At 33.6% G+C, this 19,890-nt stretch overlaps 1 protein-coding gene across 4 annotated transcripts; it reads right to left on the minus strand.

Annotated features, from left to right (window-relative positions):
* LOC109362276 lies at positions 1,673-19,326 on the minus strand. Of its 4 annotated transcripts, XM_019607958.1 has the most exons (21): positions 19,138-19,325; positions 18,579-18,638; positions 18,107-18,264; positions 15,451-15,523; positions 15,264-15,341; positions 15,123-15,182; positions 14,944-15,048; positions 13,785-13,895; positions 12,756-12,797; positions 12,155-12,241; positions 11,886-12,028; positions 10,853-10,959; positions 10,670-10,776; positions 10,515-10,557; positions 10,325-10,416; positions 9,040-9,088; positions 7,745-7,815; positions 5,673-5,792; positions 3,984-4,069; positions 3,607-3,652; positions 1,673-1,720 (listed from the first exon to the last, which is right to left on the minus strand). In XM_019607958.1, the coding sequence occupies exons 3-21, from the start codon at positions 18,181-18,183 to the stop codon at positions 1,688-1,690; spliced, it is 1,530 nt and encodes a 509-aa protein (XP_019463503.1). In that variant the 5' UTR covers positions 18,184-18,264; positions 18,579-18,638; positions 19,138-19,325; the 3' UTR covers positions 1,673-1,687. The 4 variants fall into 4 exon arrangements, with proteins under 4 accessions (XP_019463503.1, XP_019463505.1, XP_019463504.1 ...); XM_019607960.1 differs by lacking the exon at positions 18,579-18,638 and having other exon boundaries at positions 3,612-3,652; positions 19,138-19,326; XM_019607959.1 differs by lacking the exon at positions 18,579-18,638 and having other exon boundaries at positions 18,107-18,217.

Raw genomic sequence — 19,890 nt, forward strand, 5'->3', positions numbered from 1 at the left:
AAAATTAAAATGTGAGTCGATGTTATTGATAATGATTATTCAGATACCATATATCATTCTGCTTAGTATGACAATGAATATAATATTAGAGAAAAAAGATTATACACTAATAATTCAAGAGATTTTTATATTATCATAATATCATTAATTATTTATTTTCAATGATCATTATCCCTGAAATAAAAACAATTCAAATAAATAATAAATAAAGCACCGTCTATATATAATTATTTAAACTATCACACTCATAATATTAATAAGTGAGATTCTGATATTCTGGTATTCTGGATAATATCATTAAATTTAAAAGAAAAAAGTGTGGATAAGATGAAAGTTATTGCATTATTTTTCTACAATAAAGCAGATTCCTTTCTTACATAACCCATCTTTCTTCTCTTATTTACAATTGCAATGCTTTCATATCTATCACTTTCTCGGTTTCTTTTTTATTAAGAAACAATAATTTTGGTCTCACAAAAACAAAAACAATTACGGAATAAGTGGGTCCAAAGATTTATTTGGTAGCTATACAAAGTTTATGAGTCCTATGTTTAATGGCCACAAAATAAGTCAATAGAGTAATCAGATATTATAGCAAAATTTATTGATGTGAATAAATGGAAATATCTTTTAGTAATAATATATTATCATATAAAAAACAATTTAAAAATTCTTTTATAATATAGAAAGGTGATATGAGTCATAAAATAAAATTTCATATATTAATGATGGATATTTTCTTGTGTGTAAGAAAATCGATGTTAACTTTGTAGGATAATATAATATCATTCCTCCTTTTTTTTTTCATTGTATGTCAAAACCAATAATCATTTGATTTAGAGATGGAAAATATTCCTATAAAATGAGCTAATATATCAATGCAATATTTTGCTTATTAATAATAATAAATGATACATGATACTTCTTTTTTGTGGTTCGGAGAATTTGTATGTAATTTTATGAGTGTATATTTTAAGCGGACTCGAGTATAAGAAAATTTGGATACGCATCTATTTTTCCCACAAAATGTGTCATTGCATGTACTATTAACTGTCGTTGGTCAGAAAAATAATTAATTATTAAAGTTTTAACTTAATAATTAATAAGACTAATCCAATTTGCACTTAATTGAAATTAATAGAAGCATACAAAGCAGTACACAATCAACACAATGATAAGATTTGAATCAACAATGTAAACATGATATTCATAACAAATCTGTATGGAAATTATACAAAAGAGACTAAATATTTTAATAAATTTTAACCACAGATCTCTCTTTGTTCCATGAATACATATAAAACAATCAAACAAAAAAGGTTAAGTACACAAAATTCCTAGTCTGAGGATGGTAGATGTACACAGTCTTACACCTACAAGCGGAGAGTCTGTTTCTAGAATTTGAACCCGTAACCTCATGATCACTAAGCAACAATGTTACTGTTGCACCAAACTCGCCGAAGCTATATGCATATAAAACAAACAGAGAAAAAAGGTAAAGTCTGGCTCTTATTTGATTGTTGCATGCAGGCTTTACCCACATTCAATGGTTACAATTTTATTTCATGAACACAGAATGTTATTGCTTTCTTCACATGCTACTCTTTGTTGGATTCTATACACTAAAATTGTTTTACAACAAACATTTCAATAAGAAATTAATTAAATGAGACTGTAAATTTTGTGTTCATGCTCTCCCTTTCCTTTTGTCATCCAATGCCTGTGTCACAAAACAAGGTTCATATACAACAAAAGTTTTATTAAGAAAACAAACATGATACAGATAATAACAAAAACTAAGCAGCTAAATATGCAGATAGAGCATCTCCAATGTTGTATAAGGTTAAATAGAGTTTCACACAACTATCATACAAGAGTTGCATGATTGGAGCGAGGTAGTTAAAATCGAGATTCTACTTCGGATTAGAAGGGGAGTGAAAGATTATAAGACATAAGACCCTACTTATTTATATATTATATATACACATAGGGAGCTTGACCCGCATGTCCCAAAGTGCCGCCCCTGCTAAAGTGCTAATGATTCAACCACATCCACCGGCGATGGTTTCACTTGCAACCCTTGATCCCACCAAGCTTCCGCTGCCACTACTCTCACAGTTCCCATCGCCACCCCTGCCTAAGCCACAGCCTTCACGACGACCGTTAACACCACTCACCATGTAGCACATCACTCATGTTCAAGGAGAAAGGAGCAGCGCACATGCTTAGGGTTTTAATCACCTTGGTGGTGAACTGGGTCGTGGACCAAAACGAACCGAAGATAGAACCGACAGGCTCGTTGATTCCATATATGAGATCCTGTGCTCCAGCACATTGATTTCACTCAATTCCAGAGATCGAGCACATGCTAGCTCTTGAGATCGTAAAATCGTGCAATCCCACAACAGAGATTGCCATTATAACTACCTCAATTGGAGGTAAAAAAGTACAATGAGGTGTATGCAATAATTGCACGGCCAAGCAGCAACGAAATTTATATGGACCTCACAGGCTTAGTTAATTATAGGCCCCACTCGAAGACATCATGAAATTTTTAGAGGAGCATGATTGGAGTGAAGAGTTTCTTGAATTGCATAAAGTGTAAGCAAATAGACCCATGGTTGGAAGATGCTCTTACTGGGCAAGTGTGAGCAAAAAGTGAAATAAAAGGGGATAAAAAAAGACAATTTGACATATCAAAATACTTCCAGTACTGTTAAATTGGTAATTGAAGGTTGCCATTATGCTTCATACTAATCAATGGCAAGTATCCGTAACACATTCGTTATGTTAAAGCTAATTTAACGACATGCTAACGTGTGGAGAAAAATGATATCATGATTCATGAAGTTTACACAGGGTACACGAAACTGCACAAAGAAATACACTTTGCACCTTATAACGAGAGACTAACGAAGGTCGCAGTGAGAAAAATGGATCAAAAGGTACAAGAAAACGAGAGAGAGTGAGAAAGAATATTCTAGAACTAAATTGAGTGTAATGTTATTGCATGAATTGTGAATTACAAACAATGACTAGCTAGTACACATGCTAGCTGTGCTGGCCGAGGCAGGTGCATCTTAACAAGCATATACTCTAATGAATACAATTGAAATACTATAAGCATAGCTGATCTCCTATGCTCAAAACAAAAGGAAGATAGTTTGACTAAAAGAGACTTTAGCAGGAACCATTAGAAACCGTGCTCTAAATTGTTTTGCTAAGAATATAATTTTGTTTAACGTAATTACACTCACCTCCCCTACAGGGACACCCAACGTAATGAATATATATAAACTATGGATGGTTTGTGTAAGCGCAAAAAGGGGAGGGGTACTATGTGTAATTTCACTAAACCTCAGAAGTGTCACTATAATTTAGTCTATAACTTTACAGACAAATTACATAACAAGGCTTGGTTTTTGCAGGTAAGTTAAAGATCCAATATTACTTTATACAAAATGGCTAGTTTGTTCAATAAAATGGTAATGTGAATTCACTATCGGATACCAATTTTTGTTACATCGAGAAAACTTCCATGTACTAAACTAGGATTAAAATTATTTGTCATTGCATTGTACAAGCATCAGTTTATAGATAGAATACCTTACTCTGGAAGATTCGCATGGTTAACACAAGTGTGTCTCGCATTCTACAAAGAAAGGGTAACGAAAAGTATTAGATAGAGTAACTTTCAGACTTATACTTGTTATATAGTGTTAAGGTTCCATCTCAAACAATTGGCAATGAGAGGAGTAGCCCGGTAGATATTTAAACCATTCCCGGGACAATGGGGTAGGCGATGCGGGACTTACTTCCCAACATATTTTGACTCATCACTATCACACATAGAAAAGGGTATATTTGGAGTGACCCATGTTTAACCAATACCATATGCTGATATTTGAAATTTTGTTGGTAACAAATACAAATACAATATGTAGAATGCATTCAACATGAAAGTGAAGCAATGTTATTATTACCTGACACTATATGTGCTAAGAGGATGAGAAGATCCATTTGAGCATGTTAACACAAATTGCGTTGAGAGACCACATGGAACTTTAATCTGCGGAACAACAATGACAAAAGGAAGTATTAAGTAACTCTCTAAACAAGAAATAACCAGATGAAAAATCTTGAACCAAGAAAATGTAGAATTATATGAATGATGTAATGCATCAAGCAGAATCCATGAAAATATATACATGATAAACTATTTCGCAGACAATAGTTTAGTGGCATATTTATGCGAATATTTTGTTATTGTTTGGCACCTGAGCTATTTACGTATAGATTTCATCAATCTCACAACCTTATAATATGATATGAACCTTCTGCCCAATTACAAAAGTGGAATTATGATTTCAGAGTTTCACGGTTACTCTTGTGATCTTCATGCCTATTTTTCAACTATCTATATTCTGTTTCGGCCACAGTTACAGCAAATCGGTATGAAATCATTCCTCTTTGGGTTGCAACCCAAGTTTACTAATCCTATCATAAGCATTGTACGACGTGAAGTTTAATGGAAAAACAGGATTTAGTCTGTGGAAGATCAAACACAGTATTTATTGACGTCACAGGGTCAGTAGAGTAGTTGAGAATGGAATTACAAAGATGACCAAGAGTAAAAAGAATGATTTGAATAAGAAAGATTTAGTTGTGATTTTCACAAGTGTCATGAGTGTAGTACAAGAGAAATCCAATGAGTCAACCGCAACTGCAGGATAGAAGAAATTGGAGAACATTGTTCTGCAAACTCAGTCACAGACTGTTGTATCTAAAGAAATGACTCATTCTCAGGGTGAGAGAAGGTGAGCCCATAAAAGTATATTTAGATGGATTTAATACATTTTTATGGTATAAAAAATAATGAGTTTTCGACATATAGAGGAGACAAAACAAAACGAGGTTGAAGCCCTAATTATGCTTTTCTTCACTGTGGAAAATAAGGTAAATACATTTAAAGTATCTTTTTAGATGGTGTTTGTAGCAATCGAGTTTACAGAGTTGAAAATGAAATATTAAGGACTATTGTGCGCACTATGAAGGACATATTTCGAGGAAGGACCCCTGAACAAAAGAAAGCGAAAATGAAATCGACACCAGGTCAAATATGACGTAAAATTGATTTGATAGCAGTGGGCAAGAGTGTCGTGGTATACTTCATAAAAGGTGACTTAATTTCAACCCAAACTATTTTACAAGGATCATTTTAGGGGAAGCTGTAGTGGCATTTGGAACGTCTAATCTAACTGGTACATGAGTCAGAGGGCATTATCATATTTATGTAAATAAATTATGCTGAGATAGATAACTAAAATGTGTGGCCCAAATACAGTTTATGTATTTTCTGATGACCGAGGAAGAGCCATTTCAAACCTTCATCCGATGAAAGATATTGATTATGTAGTAGACAGAATAGAATATCAAGAGTGAGACCACAATTGTACACAACCACCACGGTTAAATGTACCCTAATCAAAACAATTTATGATAACGCACAATGTATGGTTTTAAACTCAGGTTTGCATATGAATGTTTTCATTAATGCAATCTGATAAACGGTAAACTATTTGACTGCTTAAGAAATCAGTGTACAATACATTTATAGTTGTTATGGAACTACTAAGTAGTGATGTGTATCACCAGAAGTTTGAATCACATACCGATAAGTCCTTTGAAAAATTCTCAGCAACCACCACAGCTTCAGTAGCATTAATCTTAATTTGGTATCCTGATCGTCTTAAGAACATAGTTGCTGGTTCCCAATTTTCAGAAGAATCCATCTGTCCGAAATGACCATGAAAATTATTATGTTAATGAAAATTATTAAAGAACCGTGTAATTTAAATCATTAAGCAGAAAATGAGGACCAAAAGTATTTGAATATCTAACATGGATCACTTATACAAATTTAGGGCTTCAAATCATGAACTAAAAAGATTACTATAGCCATCATTTGCCAAAGGGAACATCTTTCATGTTCAGACAACTCCTGGACTAGGGAAAACTTCGTTCTTATTTTTAGGGGATTTTAGTTCTGATTTTGCGGTTACTGCTTTGAAAACATGAGTGATCAACAGTGTAATTTTCTACCCAAGGTGGTACAGGATCAGGTATGCTTTGAGTTTTTTGGACTTTGGAGATGCTACAACTAATTGTTCGGGTGTACCTCCGGTACTTATATGCTATTGGTGTGTTTCTAATTGGTGTGTTTCTAATTGGTGTTACGAACTAGTTTGACAACCCCCTCAGCTAGGGGAAGATTTGGCTTCTGATTTCATTGGTTTATCTTGTCATTTTCTACTTTATAGAGTATAATAGAGTTCACTTGAGGTTGCACAGAGACTTTTGTAAGATTTTTTATATTTTTTATTATTTACTAGGAAAATATTAGGACTACAATTTATTATATTATCAGTCCTATGTTACTGGGCTTGAATTGGTACAAAAAGCTAAATACAATAATAAATATAGCGGGATGATCACTATTGGCATGATCACTAGTGTGACGTTTAGGGAGTGAATATAAGTAAATTATACTATGCACATAAATGCTCAAACGTAGCAAAATACACAACTGAAGACATCCATAACTAATAGATGCACTCAAGGTTGACAACTAAAAATCACAATGAACCACTTAAATAGAGTTCCATGAGGCTCCCATTAAGTGGGGTCTAGGGAGGGTAAATATAAAGTACATTGTTTTATCCCCACAAGCGGAGAGTTGTTTCAAGGATTTGACGACCAAACCTATCTTTGCACCAAGATTCAGCATCTAAACCATTTTTTGTGTTAACCAAGAGTCCAAGAGTATCCCCTCACCTTATGGGTAAGGAACTAATCGCTTTCGAGGTGTGTGACCGCCCCACCCAACCAGTGTAGCTTCCAAAGATCGAACCTTGGCCTTTAACCTTATTTGATACCTAAGGATTCAATGGCACTTTACACTGCTAGACCAACTCCTTGTTGGTGCCTCCAAACCATATAAATATATACATATATTTATACAAATGACACAAGAAAAAAGTAGGCTCCAATTCACAAGCCAAGCTATGATATATGGATAAAAAACCCACAGAAAAGACTAGCATTTCTTTAATGTAGCTAAAGAGACCCCTAACACCCTCATGATTTAGGATAAGACTGAAATAAGGTCGAAAATCAAATACAGGGAGAAATGTCTGATTTCACCAACCCTATGCATTTCCCGGGCAACCCCAGCTCGATTCAGGGTTTGGGAAGGGGCGAAACGACAAAAAGAAAACAGGGAAAAAAGAAAGATGGATATGGCTAGCAAAATAGGTTTTTTGTAGAGGCGTCAATGTTGCATCCACTACATTTCCGTCCACAACAGGCAGCTTTTGCAGCCACAACTGTCGCTCCCAAAAACCGCTCAGTGTAACTTTTGAATCCAAAGTGCTGCCAAGTGTAATTAAATAAAATTTAGAGAGCTTAGAGGATTAAAATTATAGTTTCAGAATAATTTCAATGGAACTTTTCCTTGTGCTCAGTGTACTATTAAAAGCAAATAATAACCTATCTTTTCAAAGTCAAGATTTTTCATTATGTCGCATACTCGCAAATCGCAATGGCTCAGGAGGTTCAAGATATATATATATACACACACATATATATATATACATTTTAATACTCAGAACTCTTTAATTACACCTTAAAGCAAACAGATTATGCATAAACATATAAAAGAATTGTGAAATAAAACCTGACCTACCAGAAGTAGAACACTGAATGTTGCTTCTCCTTTAGAAAGATTTGAGTCAATTTCATGCTGCATTTCTTCGTCTACACCACATGTATAAATATAAACAATAGATTAGAGTGCCATATGTTATATATGTATTTGATATTGTTTCCTAAGTTAGTTCTAATCCCTAAACAACAGGGATTGATTAGGTTGTCAATGTATATAAGTATTGTATTAACCATTCATGAGTCATAACATGTTTTGTAGGAGCAAACGTGAACCAAAAGTTTTGGATCCATGGACTCCATAGAAGAGACACAAACTACTAATCTACCTTCTACTGATCTTGTTCACCAACAGCAATGTCGTCAGATTCCTTTGTCAGACGATCAGAAAGACATTGCTCTAAAAACCATATCTTAACGGTGGCTTGCAAATAGATATAGTTCTTACCATTGAGATTTTTAGATGTGGTTGCGGGATTACCAGTGAAAGTGGTGCTGGAAAGCTTTGTTCTGGAAGCCACGGAAGGAGCGCATTAAGGTTTCACAAGAGAACAACATGTGGTGTGTGGCTTACACTCATGCGTCCGGCAGCTGGTGAAACCAATTGGTCAGACAGCCAAACGGAGGGTTCTGAGGTGACGGGACTGATCGTGGAGGGTTCTGAGGTGACAGGACTGATCGTGGAGAGTTCTGAGATGACAGGACAGAGGGTCGAGAAAATAACCTTTGGAATGACTGGACGACGAGACTACAGTGGACAACGGCAATCAGAAAACAGAAAACTCTAGCAAAGGTCAATGAGACAACTAGGACAGCGGGGAGACTAGGGTAAAAGGCCCACATGATGTGAGTGCTAACACCAACTTGAGAACGGTTAATGGTATATCTGAATTGCTTGAGTGGTATGACACTTAACCACTGAATTTATAATACATTATGTTCAAACCTAAATCCCTCGATTTTAGGGATTGGAATCTGAAAAAATAGTTACATGAGATGATTGTCTAACATATATATAAAACTAATCCATCATGACCATTTATAGTATATAATTGATCTCAACAGTCTTCTTCTGGAAATTATACCAATCTCCTTTGAGGTTTATGTTATCATCACACTCACCTATCCTAAAAGGTGATATTGAAACTACACTAACCTCTGCTAAAAGCAAGGTGACTGTAACTTTTGAAGAAAGATGTCGAATATAATTAAGTGAACCCGCAAGAGAGTTCAGTATGATTTAGGCTACATTTCAGTATCAAATAGAAGAGAAAAGTGCCCAATTAGAGTCTGAGATAAAGCACCAAATAAACTTACCGCATGTTATTTTGTTCTGACCCTTAGCAAAAAGCCTTACTAGTTCCCCCTGACAAAGAGATCAAATTAAGCCCATAAAAGAAAACTGATTAGTCATGACATTCTTATAAACAGGAAATATATCTTTCATTTTCTATGATATAGTAATAAAAATGTCATTTTTTTAAATATTAGTAATGTAAGAATATTAATTAAGTTCAAATATATTGAATCGGGGAGAAAAAATAATTAAATTCAGGGAGTAAACTATGAGATTTGTGCTCAAACAAAAGAGGGGGAAAACAAGGGTGCAGCTGGAAACTAAAGAATTTAGACCTCCAAAAGAAATTTCATTTTACTCGTGTCCTCTTATTCATCTTTAGTCATTTAAAATTGTCAGAGAATCTAGAACCCTCATTATATTGAATTTGTCTTCACCGATAAGGATAAACATTCATAAAAAGGTGACTCAGTGCACGTGGCTTTCACCTAGCAGAATTTCGGGAGGGTAAATGTACACAGCCTTAAGCGGTAAGTGGAAAGACTGTTTCCAGGATTTGAACTTGTGACTTCGCTTCTTGGGCACTAAGTAACAACCTTACCATTGTGCCAAGGCTCAGCCTCTAGGATAAACATGCATAAGAGTACTAAAATGCCACCACACTAAAGTATTGATACCAACCGTCTATTTGGTGGAGGAATGTTAATATCCCTCAACTAGTTATGAACATGAGATTAACTTGTAGAAGTAATTTCCTAACCAATCTCCTGAACAAGATGATACACTCACGTCCATTCATGGGCCATTTGTGACAACCCCAAAGTTCCATAGACCATTTTAGAATGTCAAAACTACATCTTGACACGGTTGCCTAAACAAGACACGAAATTGACTGACAACAACAACTGAGAAGGTAATGTGAGGATGTTAAACAATGACATGACTCGGGCAGAGTAAGAGCTACTAACTGCTAATAACCTTTCGTCCTTCATATATTTATCAATACCACTTCAACACCGATGATAAAAATCATTTCAAACATTACTTTAGTAATTAACTTTTCCAGCACCATCAGCAGAACCTTATCCCACAAGATGTGATGTACATAATTTTTCATCAGAAAAGAAAAAAACAAATCCTTATTGATCTTTCAACGCTAGCTTTTCCCTTTTATCAAGCATATCCTAAGTTAGAAAAAGAATATATATATATATATACATACATGTGCAACTATAGCATCCACAAATATGGTCATCAGTTATACCACATAATGTACACAACATCTATAACAAACTTATTTCAAACCTGACGCCCTTTATCATCCATTGGAATACACTCAACAGCTATCAGTTTATCAACATCATCAGCAGTAACTATATACTCCGGATTAGTGGCTCCTGAACCATATTATGTTGAACTTCTATCAGGTAAATACACTCAGTAAACAATCAAAAATTACGACAAAGAAAATGCAAGAATTAAAAGTCCAATCCACCTTCAATGTACTGCCAAGTGCCATCCTGAAGATGCCGCAACCACTGACATATTAAGCCAAGAATTAAGGTGACATCAGTAATAAAATAAATGAAAAAGAAATATATGGAATTATGGATAATATGCAAGACAAGTTTTATTGGAAATAATTTTCACCTGAAACATGCATAGAGAAGTTCCGCGCACTGGATAACCACATCCAAGAAGTTTTTCTCCAGGAATAGCATCACCAATAATTTGAAATCCCTCAATGCCAGGGCCATCTAGAAAAATGTGACTCATCATTAACATAAAATAGGATATAGTATCTATTCTATTATAGTGGAAATCATAAATTACCCTCAGAAGCAGAGGACGCAATCTCATTGCTATCCACAAATTTTCTTTCAATGGTTCTGTCCTGCACTCCAATGTTATCAATTGACCCATATGGAAAAGAAACTTCCCTGCACAAATTGTTTCATAGATAAGTAAGTACTCTTGAAAAAGTTGTCTCAACCATATAGGTTTAAACACAATATGATCCATGGCTCAATATCAACTACATTGTTTTTTTGCTTTACTATGAGAGATGATGTTACCCCAGAAAAGAAAACAGAACCTACAAGTCAATCATCTATCACCAGAGATCCTGACCAATTTGCATCTGTGTATGCAAAATGTCTATATGGGCATTGTCAAGTTTGTCTATCTAAAATCTATGCGCATTATGTTGTGCTAGCAAGATGGGAATGATAAATATAGGTCCTTGTAAAGGGTAGTTATTTAGTCATAATAATCACCCTTTTCATTCAAGTGTATAATCCATTTCCAATTTCAAAAGATATCAACAAATATCATCACAAAGTAATCCTCACCGTTCTAGAGAATCTAGACTCACATTTTTTGTAAACATTTTGAAAACTCTAGTATTAATATATTTATTTGTGTGTTTGTGTGTGTGGAGCATAAAATCGAAGTGGAGTGGCTTATTGTGAGAGGAATAAATCCTAACCATTGGGTCGTACATGTATGGTGATGCTCAAGAGTAGAGTATAATAACATATGACTTTTAAGTTTTAAGAAGTCATGACACCTTTAAACAACTTCTAATGTTGACCATTTTGTGAGATTGATTTTCTATCGCATTTTGTTAGATAAACACTAGAAATTTCTTCACCGCATTTTGTTAGATCCCCATTAGAAATTTCTTCACCATCCTTTACATTTCCCTAATCAAACCGGAGAACAAACTAACTTCACAATGAGAGAAAATTGCAGTGTTTTCAAACTGCCTAAGTACACAGCTGAAGACATGCTACATGTTGTTCCAAACTAATGATGGATAAGGGATAGTAACATTGCAAAACATAAGTGGAAAAACAACACCAACCTATCTGCCTTAGAAATCTCCTGATAGTCGGCCGTATTGTACGCCCAGTTTACATCACCATTGAGAACCGGGTGCATTTTGCTCATTGGTTGAGGATTTTGTTCATTCCAAAAAAGATTTTGCTGGGAAAAGTTATGCTGAATCTGAAATGTGGTCAAATTTTAACTAATGAGGAAGAAAGAAACTCTATAATGAAACACAAAAATATGAATATCATGGAAGGAGATTACATGCAAAAGTACCATGAATTCATTATAAACATTACTCACCAAATTTCCAGAACCTTGACCTTCAACAATGTGATTTCCATTATCAGCATGACTTTCTAAGGCAGAATTCAACTTTCCAATTCTATCCTGGAAAATAAAAGTAATCATTCATCTTTAGCAATAATCAACCAACCATATCTTGTAAGAATGGCCTAACAAAGAGAAACTTCGGTTTGAACAAAGGGTACCACCAAAACAAGATATAACAAAAGAACAAGGAAGCAAATAAACATAAGGGGCATCAATATAAAAATGAAGAATTTAAAGGGAGACTAAAGGCCATGAAACTAACAACTACCTATAATGGCACAGAAGCGTGTAAGGAAACCTCCAGAGATGAAGTAAGAGAGGCAGAAATTCAAGAAACAAGGGACATCGTAATCATAAAACACTCAGCAATGTTCTAAGTATAGCTAGCATCTCCAGCACCCATTTGTTATACTATGAACATGTATTATATATATATCAGTCATATTTTTAACACAGGGCTTCAGAGAGATAGTGGTATAATTTTTATTTTTGACAAAAGATAGCGATACAATTTATAATGCTGAATGGCACAAGTAAATCCTAAATGTGCATCACAAGTGTAGAAACTTACGTGTGAACTACGAACCCTCCATTGTAATTGATCATGTAAATTCTAGACAATGACAAATACAACAACTATTATTAGTTCATGAATAAAACAATAAGAAAAAACCCATCCATTTATTTCCTTTGGTGATCAAGTAAAAGAAAATAAACAGAAACCATAGCATATAAACATGATGAATCATCAAAGTAAATTATTTTAAAGGAACATGTTAGAACATCTATGCATATATGGTAATATATTGTGTATATATGATATGATAGAATGAATTGTTAGCACATCTGTTTTTTTCATCTGATTAGGATAATGACCTTTGCAAGTAATGCTGATACTTTATATAATGAATTTGTGTGTCAATCAAGACACACAATTCAGCCCTAATATACTCTCAAGTTGGTACCAAAGCAAGTTTCAATCCATCTCTGCAAAAACAAACTAATGTGCTGCTCCCACTACTCAACAGCAAATTTCTCAAGCCTTGTTATGATTATGATATTTGCAAATCTCATACAAAGTGAATAAAATTTGCCAATATTAAGTGAGAATCTCGTGCATTGGACCGCCCTTTTAATATTAACATGAATGCGGCGTACATATGCATACTGTGACATCGTAGTTCAATATATGATTACGATGTCCCTAAACCTCATGGGCCACCCTTTTTTAACATGAATGCGGCCATTATCAAATTTCCTTTTCATTCAGTTACTTATCTATCTACCATTAACAATGCATAGTGGCATACCCTCTCCACTTAGTAGAAATTTTGAACATTCAATAGTGGATCAAATTCTGATATAAAAAGTAGTGCACTCCACCAAATATTAATAAATAATCCGCAGAACACTGTTTTAGGTTCTCAAGGTTTTATCCAGACATAGCCTTGAATTAATTGTCAGTTCAGAGAAAAGTTGCCATTTGTTATTAAAGGGGCACATCGTAATACATGCAACTGGTGAAATAAGTAAGTTACATGGCAAGGATCAATGCATATCATGTAAAACCTATCATTATCCAGCACCATATTTTTCGAACCTTCACACTGTTGGATATTGCAGAGGCATTCATAACGCGAGGCCATAGACCATATTCTGCCAGCAACCCCACCATAGATGACATGAAGATATATCTCTCATCCTCTACAGCCTAGATTAATGATTTCATCAGAAACTGAAACCAGAAGTATATCGAAGAATAAAATGTGATTCTGAAGAGAAACATCGAAAACACATGCATACAACAGCATTTTTATAAACCATGTAGCAAATCATATGTAATTGCAAAGCGTAACTTCAGGTCGAAGTACAAGAGCTGTCTCTTGTTGGGACCCAGTTGTCAAGTAGATTTCTAAGCACCAAGACAGTTGGGAATTTCCTTTGGGACTCGGATCACCCTAGTTCAGGCTTGTCTGTCCTGAATGAGTGCATTCCACTCTACTAGCTATCTTTAATCCATAACCCAGCGAAATCGACAAATATGAATTGTGATAACTTGGTGAGTAGGGAGGTATGTTTTTATCTTGAGAAGGAAAGGGATTTGGGTCTTGGAAATTTGGTGTCTGAAAACACTGCTTGGTACGTAACTGTATATGGTGTTTTCCTTTGGAACCTGATTCCCTACGGCATCCAAAGGATACGTACAAAATTTCACAAATCATGGGGTGATTAAGCTTATAAGCAATCCTGTGAAGCTATGGGAGAGGAGTAGACATTAAGACAAGAATCAAATTGGTTTTATATCGGGAAAGTTGACCATGGAAGCAATACTTGCATCAATTTCATGGAGATAAAAAAAACTACTCATATATGGTTTTCATCTCCTTGAAAAAGGCATAAGATAGAATGCCCAGAAAGATATTTACAATGTCAAATTTACTTTTAATCCAACTGCTTGAGGGATTTTGATGAACTTTAAGAATTTAATACAAATAGTAACAAAAATCAACAAACAAATTGTGAAATAAGTTAAGCAAGCATTATTTTGGGTTGTGGGAAAAATGAACATAGCAATAATTACAATACAATAAAGTAATTACCCCTTTTTAATAACTTTTGTAGATGGACCACCAGCAAACTACAATTGTCAAGGTGATTATGACATTGCATCGACCCAATTAAAAGTTGCCATAAAAATAATCCAAAAACGAAGAAAATGTCAAAATAAAAAGCTAACATCTTCATAAAATTAAACTTACTTTCAAATCATGAGCAAGTTTTAAATTTTCTTCAAGATCACCTTTCCTTCGTGCCAAATCATTAGACGCAGATGTGATGACTTCATTTTGCTTGTCATCAACTGCCTAATGAACAAATATCACATGTCAATTTTATAATTCAATCTTAGTAAGATTAACTAACATAAACATTGACTAACCATTCTTAGTTCAGAGAATTGCCTCTCTAATTTGCATTTCTCATTCAACATCTGCAGTTCCTGCATCCATTACTTTAATTAATATATCCTCGCATGCAAAAAAATGTAGATGTAATTTTCAATATGGTGAATAGTCCATACCTTCACACGGGACATAGCAATCTGTTCACGAAGGGAGAGGATCTCCTCTTCTTTCACCCGGGCTTGTGAATAAAGTTCCTACATATAAACTTATAATATGACGGAATATTGAAAAGAAAAATTACATCCAAGAATGCATTGTGGTATCTTCTAGCAAATTTTTCGTGTGTCATAATGCCTTTATTACCATAGCATCAAGGTCCTGGATGTGATTAAGTGCATCATTGCTTTTCAAATTTCTTTGAGCTTCAAAATTGTGCCTACGATGCAAACAGCAACAATTTTATCACATCACATACTGAACATAAGAGGTTGTAAATTTCAACATAATTGAAGCAAAATACTAAGTGTAACCGAAGAATGAAAAACGTATTTGAGACCAGAATGAAAAACTATATCATCACTTAAGTCAAGGAGGATCCCTTCAGAACGAAGTTCCTCTTTAAGCATTTATTTATGAATAAAAGGAGAGTGAAAGATATTGAATATTGTTGAAATTACAGGGTTTACATATCCAAGGAGAAAATGGAATGGTCGAAATAGTAAATTGTATTGATACTATTTTGACTGACGACTTGATATGATGTGATGATAATGTGATACAAAAGACATAATACTAACTCCAATTTATACTAATAGTATACTCCTACTTAAATACAGAAACAAATCTTAAAAGATAATCCTGAGAATCTTTTATGGTACTCTAAATAAAATCTAAGATATAATCGTCATAATAAGATACTTTCATATATTCTAATAAATACATTGAACATGTCAAGGTAAGTGGCAATCATATTTGGAAGAGAAGATTGATGGTAAAAAGTTACTGATTTGTAGAGGAGTGGATTTGGAATTTTAATGTGATAACTCTTTCGTAACTTTATAAAATGAAACAAGGGGTATGAGAAGGAACACTAAGGGACAGTAGGATAATATAATGGGAATGCTTAAAATGGAAAATATGAAGTGATGACGAAACTTTGATCAAAATCATACAACAAAGATTGAAATTATATACTTTAATTGGGGAAGGAGGAAAATACAGAATGGAGACTTCGCATAACATTATCGTGTATTTAATTTTTTTATGGTTTACTTCTCTTGTGTATATTGATGTGATACGATGTGATACAAAAAGCACTAACCCTTATTTATAGTAAGATTTGAGTACACGAGACTCCTAACCTTAATAAAAAAGGAGCAAATAATTTCATAAAGGTGAGATAAAATCCCATGGGATAAGATAATATTCCTAAAAGAGAACGGTTCCTAAAAATAAGATAACACAATTATCCCTAAAATTATATATCATCCTAAAACTAACACCCGGTATCACGCACCATGGCCAATGCAAGCAGCCATGGCCTAATCTTATCACTTGGTGGTCGAAAAAGTAGAATATCATCTCTAGGTCCAGTACTGAAGCAGAATACAGAAGCCTGGTTTTAGCCTCTGAAGACTCCTCGTAACCTATGTGATAACCTTAGCATTGTTGCAAACTTGTAATGGCACATTTTCTTTATCAGACGGAATTCAGGACAAGACACTTCAAGCCAAGCATATCTCTTCTGAATTTCAGACTACAGACATTTTGACCGAACCTCTATCAACAACCAAATTTCTAGTGTTCAGAAAACATCTCAGAATTCTGGAGGCACCCTCAACGTCAAGGGGGAATACTACAGATGTAGAATAGTTCAATAGTTAGTTATAGAGGTAGTTTAGTTGTTAACCTATCCTGTTCAATAAATACATATCTTCTCTTCAACGGATGTAATGATTCTCTCATAATTCAATATGCGTCATTCAGTCTAAGATATTTTTTAGATATTTTAACAATCCCCCTCAATGAGGAGGATACAATGTCAATGAGAAATTTAATAACTTTGACGATCGATTATTCTATTGTATTTTCCTACAAGTCCTATTTTCAATTTCCTTACCATTCTCTTAATCCAAAGATTAATATCATCATATGGCCTTCTGGTAATCTAAAGATCTTTCATACGTCAAACCTTTTTATTTGGATATCAGCACATTACAGAAGTAACACTAATGTCACATTGTCGAATTCCAAAACCGGCATGGTTGTTTCCTCTGATAAGCACGTTACATGTATGGCTAGCTTAGAAACAAATAACCATTTACTTTTAAGCAGTCTAGCAACTTCTTTCTTGTGGAAAAATCTGCTTAGAATTCTAGATGAGTATTAAGCATGTTCTGGTAAATGTAGAGCATTTACTAACAAAATGCTTCAAAGCTTTCATTAAGAATAGGGAAGCTAAAATATTGTTTGCAGTGTGCACTTTATGTTGATCTACTGTATTATGCCAGAATCAAGTGCCTGCAATTTCAAAGGAATCATTTTTTTCTCTACATATTATTAAGAGTATAAGCATATGCTTAATGTGGTTGACGGTATTTATGTCTTTACTAATTGTATTACACTACTACTTATTACCACTACTAGATCTTCTTATATCAATAGCAACATTTTTTAGCCTTCATGGTTAACTGTGTTCTTACAAGTTTCTATGTTTTAAGAGGATATCATATCTTACTTTCTGATTGCATTTTCTGCTTGATCGTGTGTGATGAAATCTCTTAATTTAATTATGGTAAAACAAGGATTTTTAGTACGGCAACCTATAATAATACATCAGAATTGCCCAATTATAGACTCAATGCTACTAGATATATTCTGCTCGATGGGATCCGCCCCCTCAGCCTTCTTAAATCTCGTTCGTACCCTCAAACTCTAACCATATTCGCAAAGAATCCTTTTTGCATCGAAAAGAATAGTCTAATAGTTCTAAAGAATCACCTCATGTTCTATGCATTACCTGTGTAGAATCTCAGGACCTTTACGCTGTATGCCATCATTTTTAAGCCCATCCGCAGAATTTTTAACAGAAGACATAGAATGGCCTTCAAAATGTCCTCTTCAAAATAACCTGTAACTGAATCGTAGCTGATTCTTTCCGTTATTACCAATAAATTCCTGCATTTTGTCATATTCGTTCCCTTATTCAGGTCCAAATAAAGTCATTCTTACCAGGAAATGCTTCAAGATGAAACATAGACCCGGGATTTAAAAACATATTTAAGACCAAAAGCAGTTTAATAACTAATAATATATTTCTTCCCATATAAGTAGGTTAAAAAATATCATATTCTGGTACCAGAAAACATCAATGCAGTATATATGACAATGGAACTAATTATTGGACAATGATCATACACGAACAAAAATACCGTAATCGTTTAAATATCCTAAACAAATAGCAAAAATTACAAAATAACCATGATACTGACCAAGAAAAGTACTCAAACATCCCAAGGAACTTGTAAAGCTATCCAATTAGCTATTAAACTCTGAAATTGTCAAATAAAAACCTAAATTTGAACAACAAACTTATGAACATCCTATTCCAATTCCACAATGTTGAGGTGCAATGCTCACTTTTCTATACATCATAAAGCATAACAAAATAAAATTTTCGACACGGCGCCGCCATACATCACACAACATATCACTAAAATTTGAAGCTAAGTAACAAATTAAATAACAGCCCAAAATCTTATCCATCCAATACACATGATAAAAAAAGTATAGATTCATTAAATACACATTTAAAAATCAGTATGCAATAGAAACAAGCATTATAATGTCTCATACTAATTTATTACACCTACTTAGTCAATAAATGATGCATAAACTTGCAGTTAATTATTTAACATGAATGCCCATGATAAAAAGATTTCATTGATAATCTAATACACATGATTAAACACAAATTATGTGTAAAAATTAATCTGGGTGATAATTTCTGAAATAAAAAATTGGAGTGAAGAACACGAATCAGTAACTTACCGACAGAAAGTACAACTTTGGAAAGAAACCCAGAAATTATATTATAATAACGGATTGAGAATTGGGTTTGTGGTAAATGTTGAAGGAGATTGATATGAATTGAAAAGGTGAGATTTTTATAGAGAGGGAAAATGGAAAGAAGGAAGAAAAAAAATGGAAAGAAAGAAGAAAAAAAATGGAAAGAAAGAAAATGGAAAGGAAACGTTTGGTTTAGAGAAGAAAAGGAAATTATTGAATCAAGTAAAGAAGGAAAGTGGGTAGAAGACTTACTTGGAAATTTCAATGCTAAATTGGTTTTTCTCCAATTTTATTTTCCATCAAATATCTATAAAATCATTATAAACTCAAACTATTTATATTCAACTATTTTTTCTTCTAAATTATTATTACTGAAATTGATCTCTACATATTAAATTAATAGCAATAAAAAAATATAACTCATTTTGTTTTAACCTGGACTATTAGATTATTATTGTTTTATTTTATTAACTCCGAAATTTATTTATCATCTTGTTCAAAATCAATGTTGTATTTTGATGATGGTTGCATCTAGATACTAATGTTGGCTAATATGTAATATTATATTATTAGTATCGTGAGTCTATTTGTAGCAATTTTCTTATTGGCTTAATAGTAATTTAACAATATATTTATACATTGACCAATTTCACTAACTGATAAATTTTAAAATATAATCAGTAAAAAAATAATTTATAGTAACTATTTATAAAAGATGTAGAATTTAAAAGAATT

Source organism: Lupinus angustifolius, chromosome LG12, assembly GCF_001865875.1.
Source record: "Lupinus angustifolius cultivar Tanjil chromosome LG12, LupAngTanjil_v1.0, whole genome shotgun sequence".
NCBI lineage: Eukaryota > Viridiplantae > Streptophyta > Magnoliopsida > Fabales > Fabaceae > Lupinus > Lupinus angustifolius.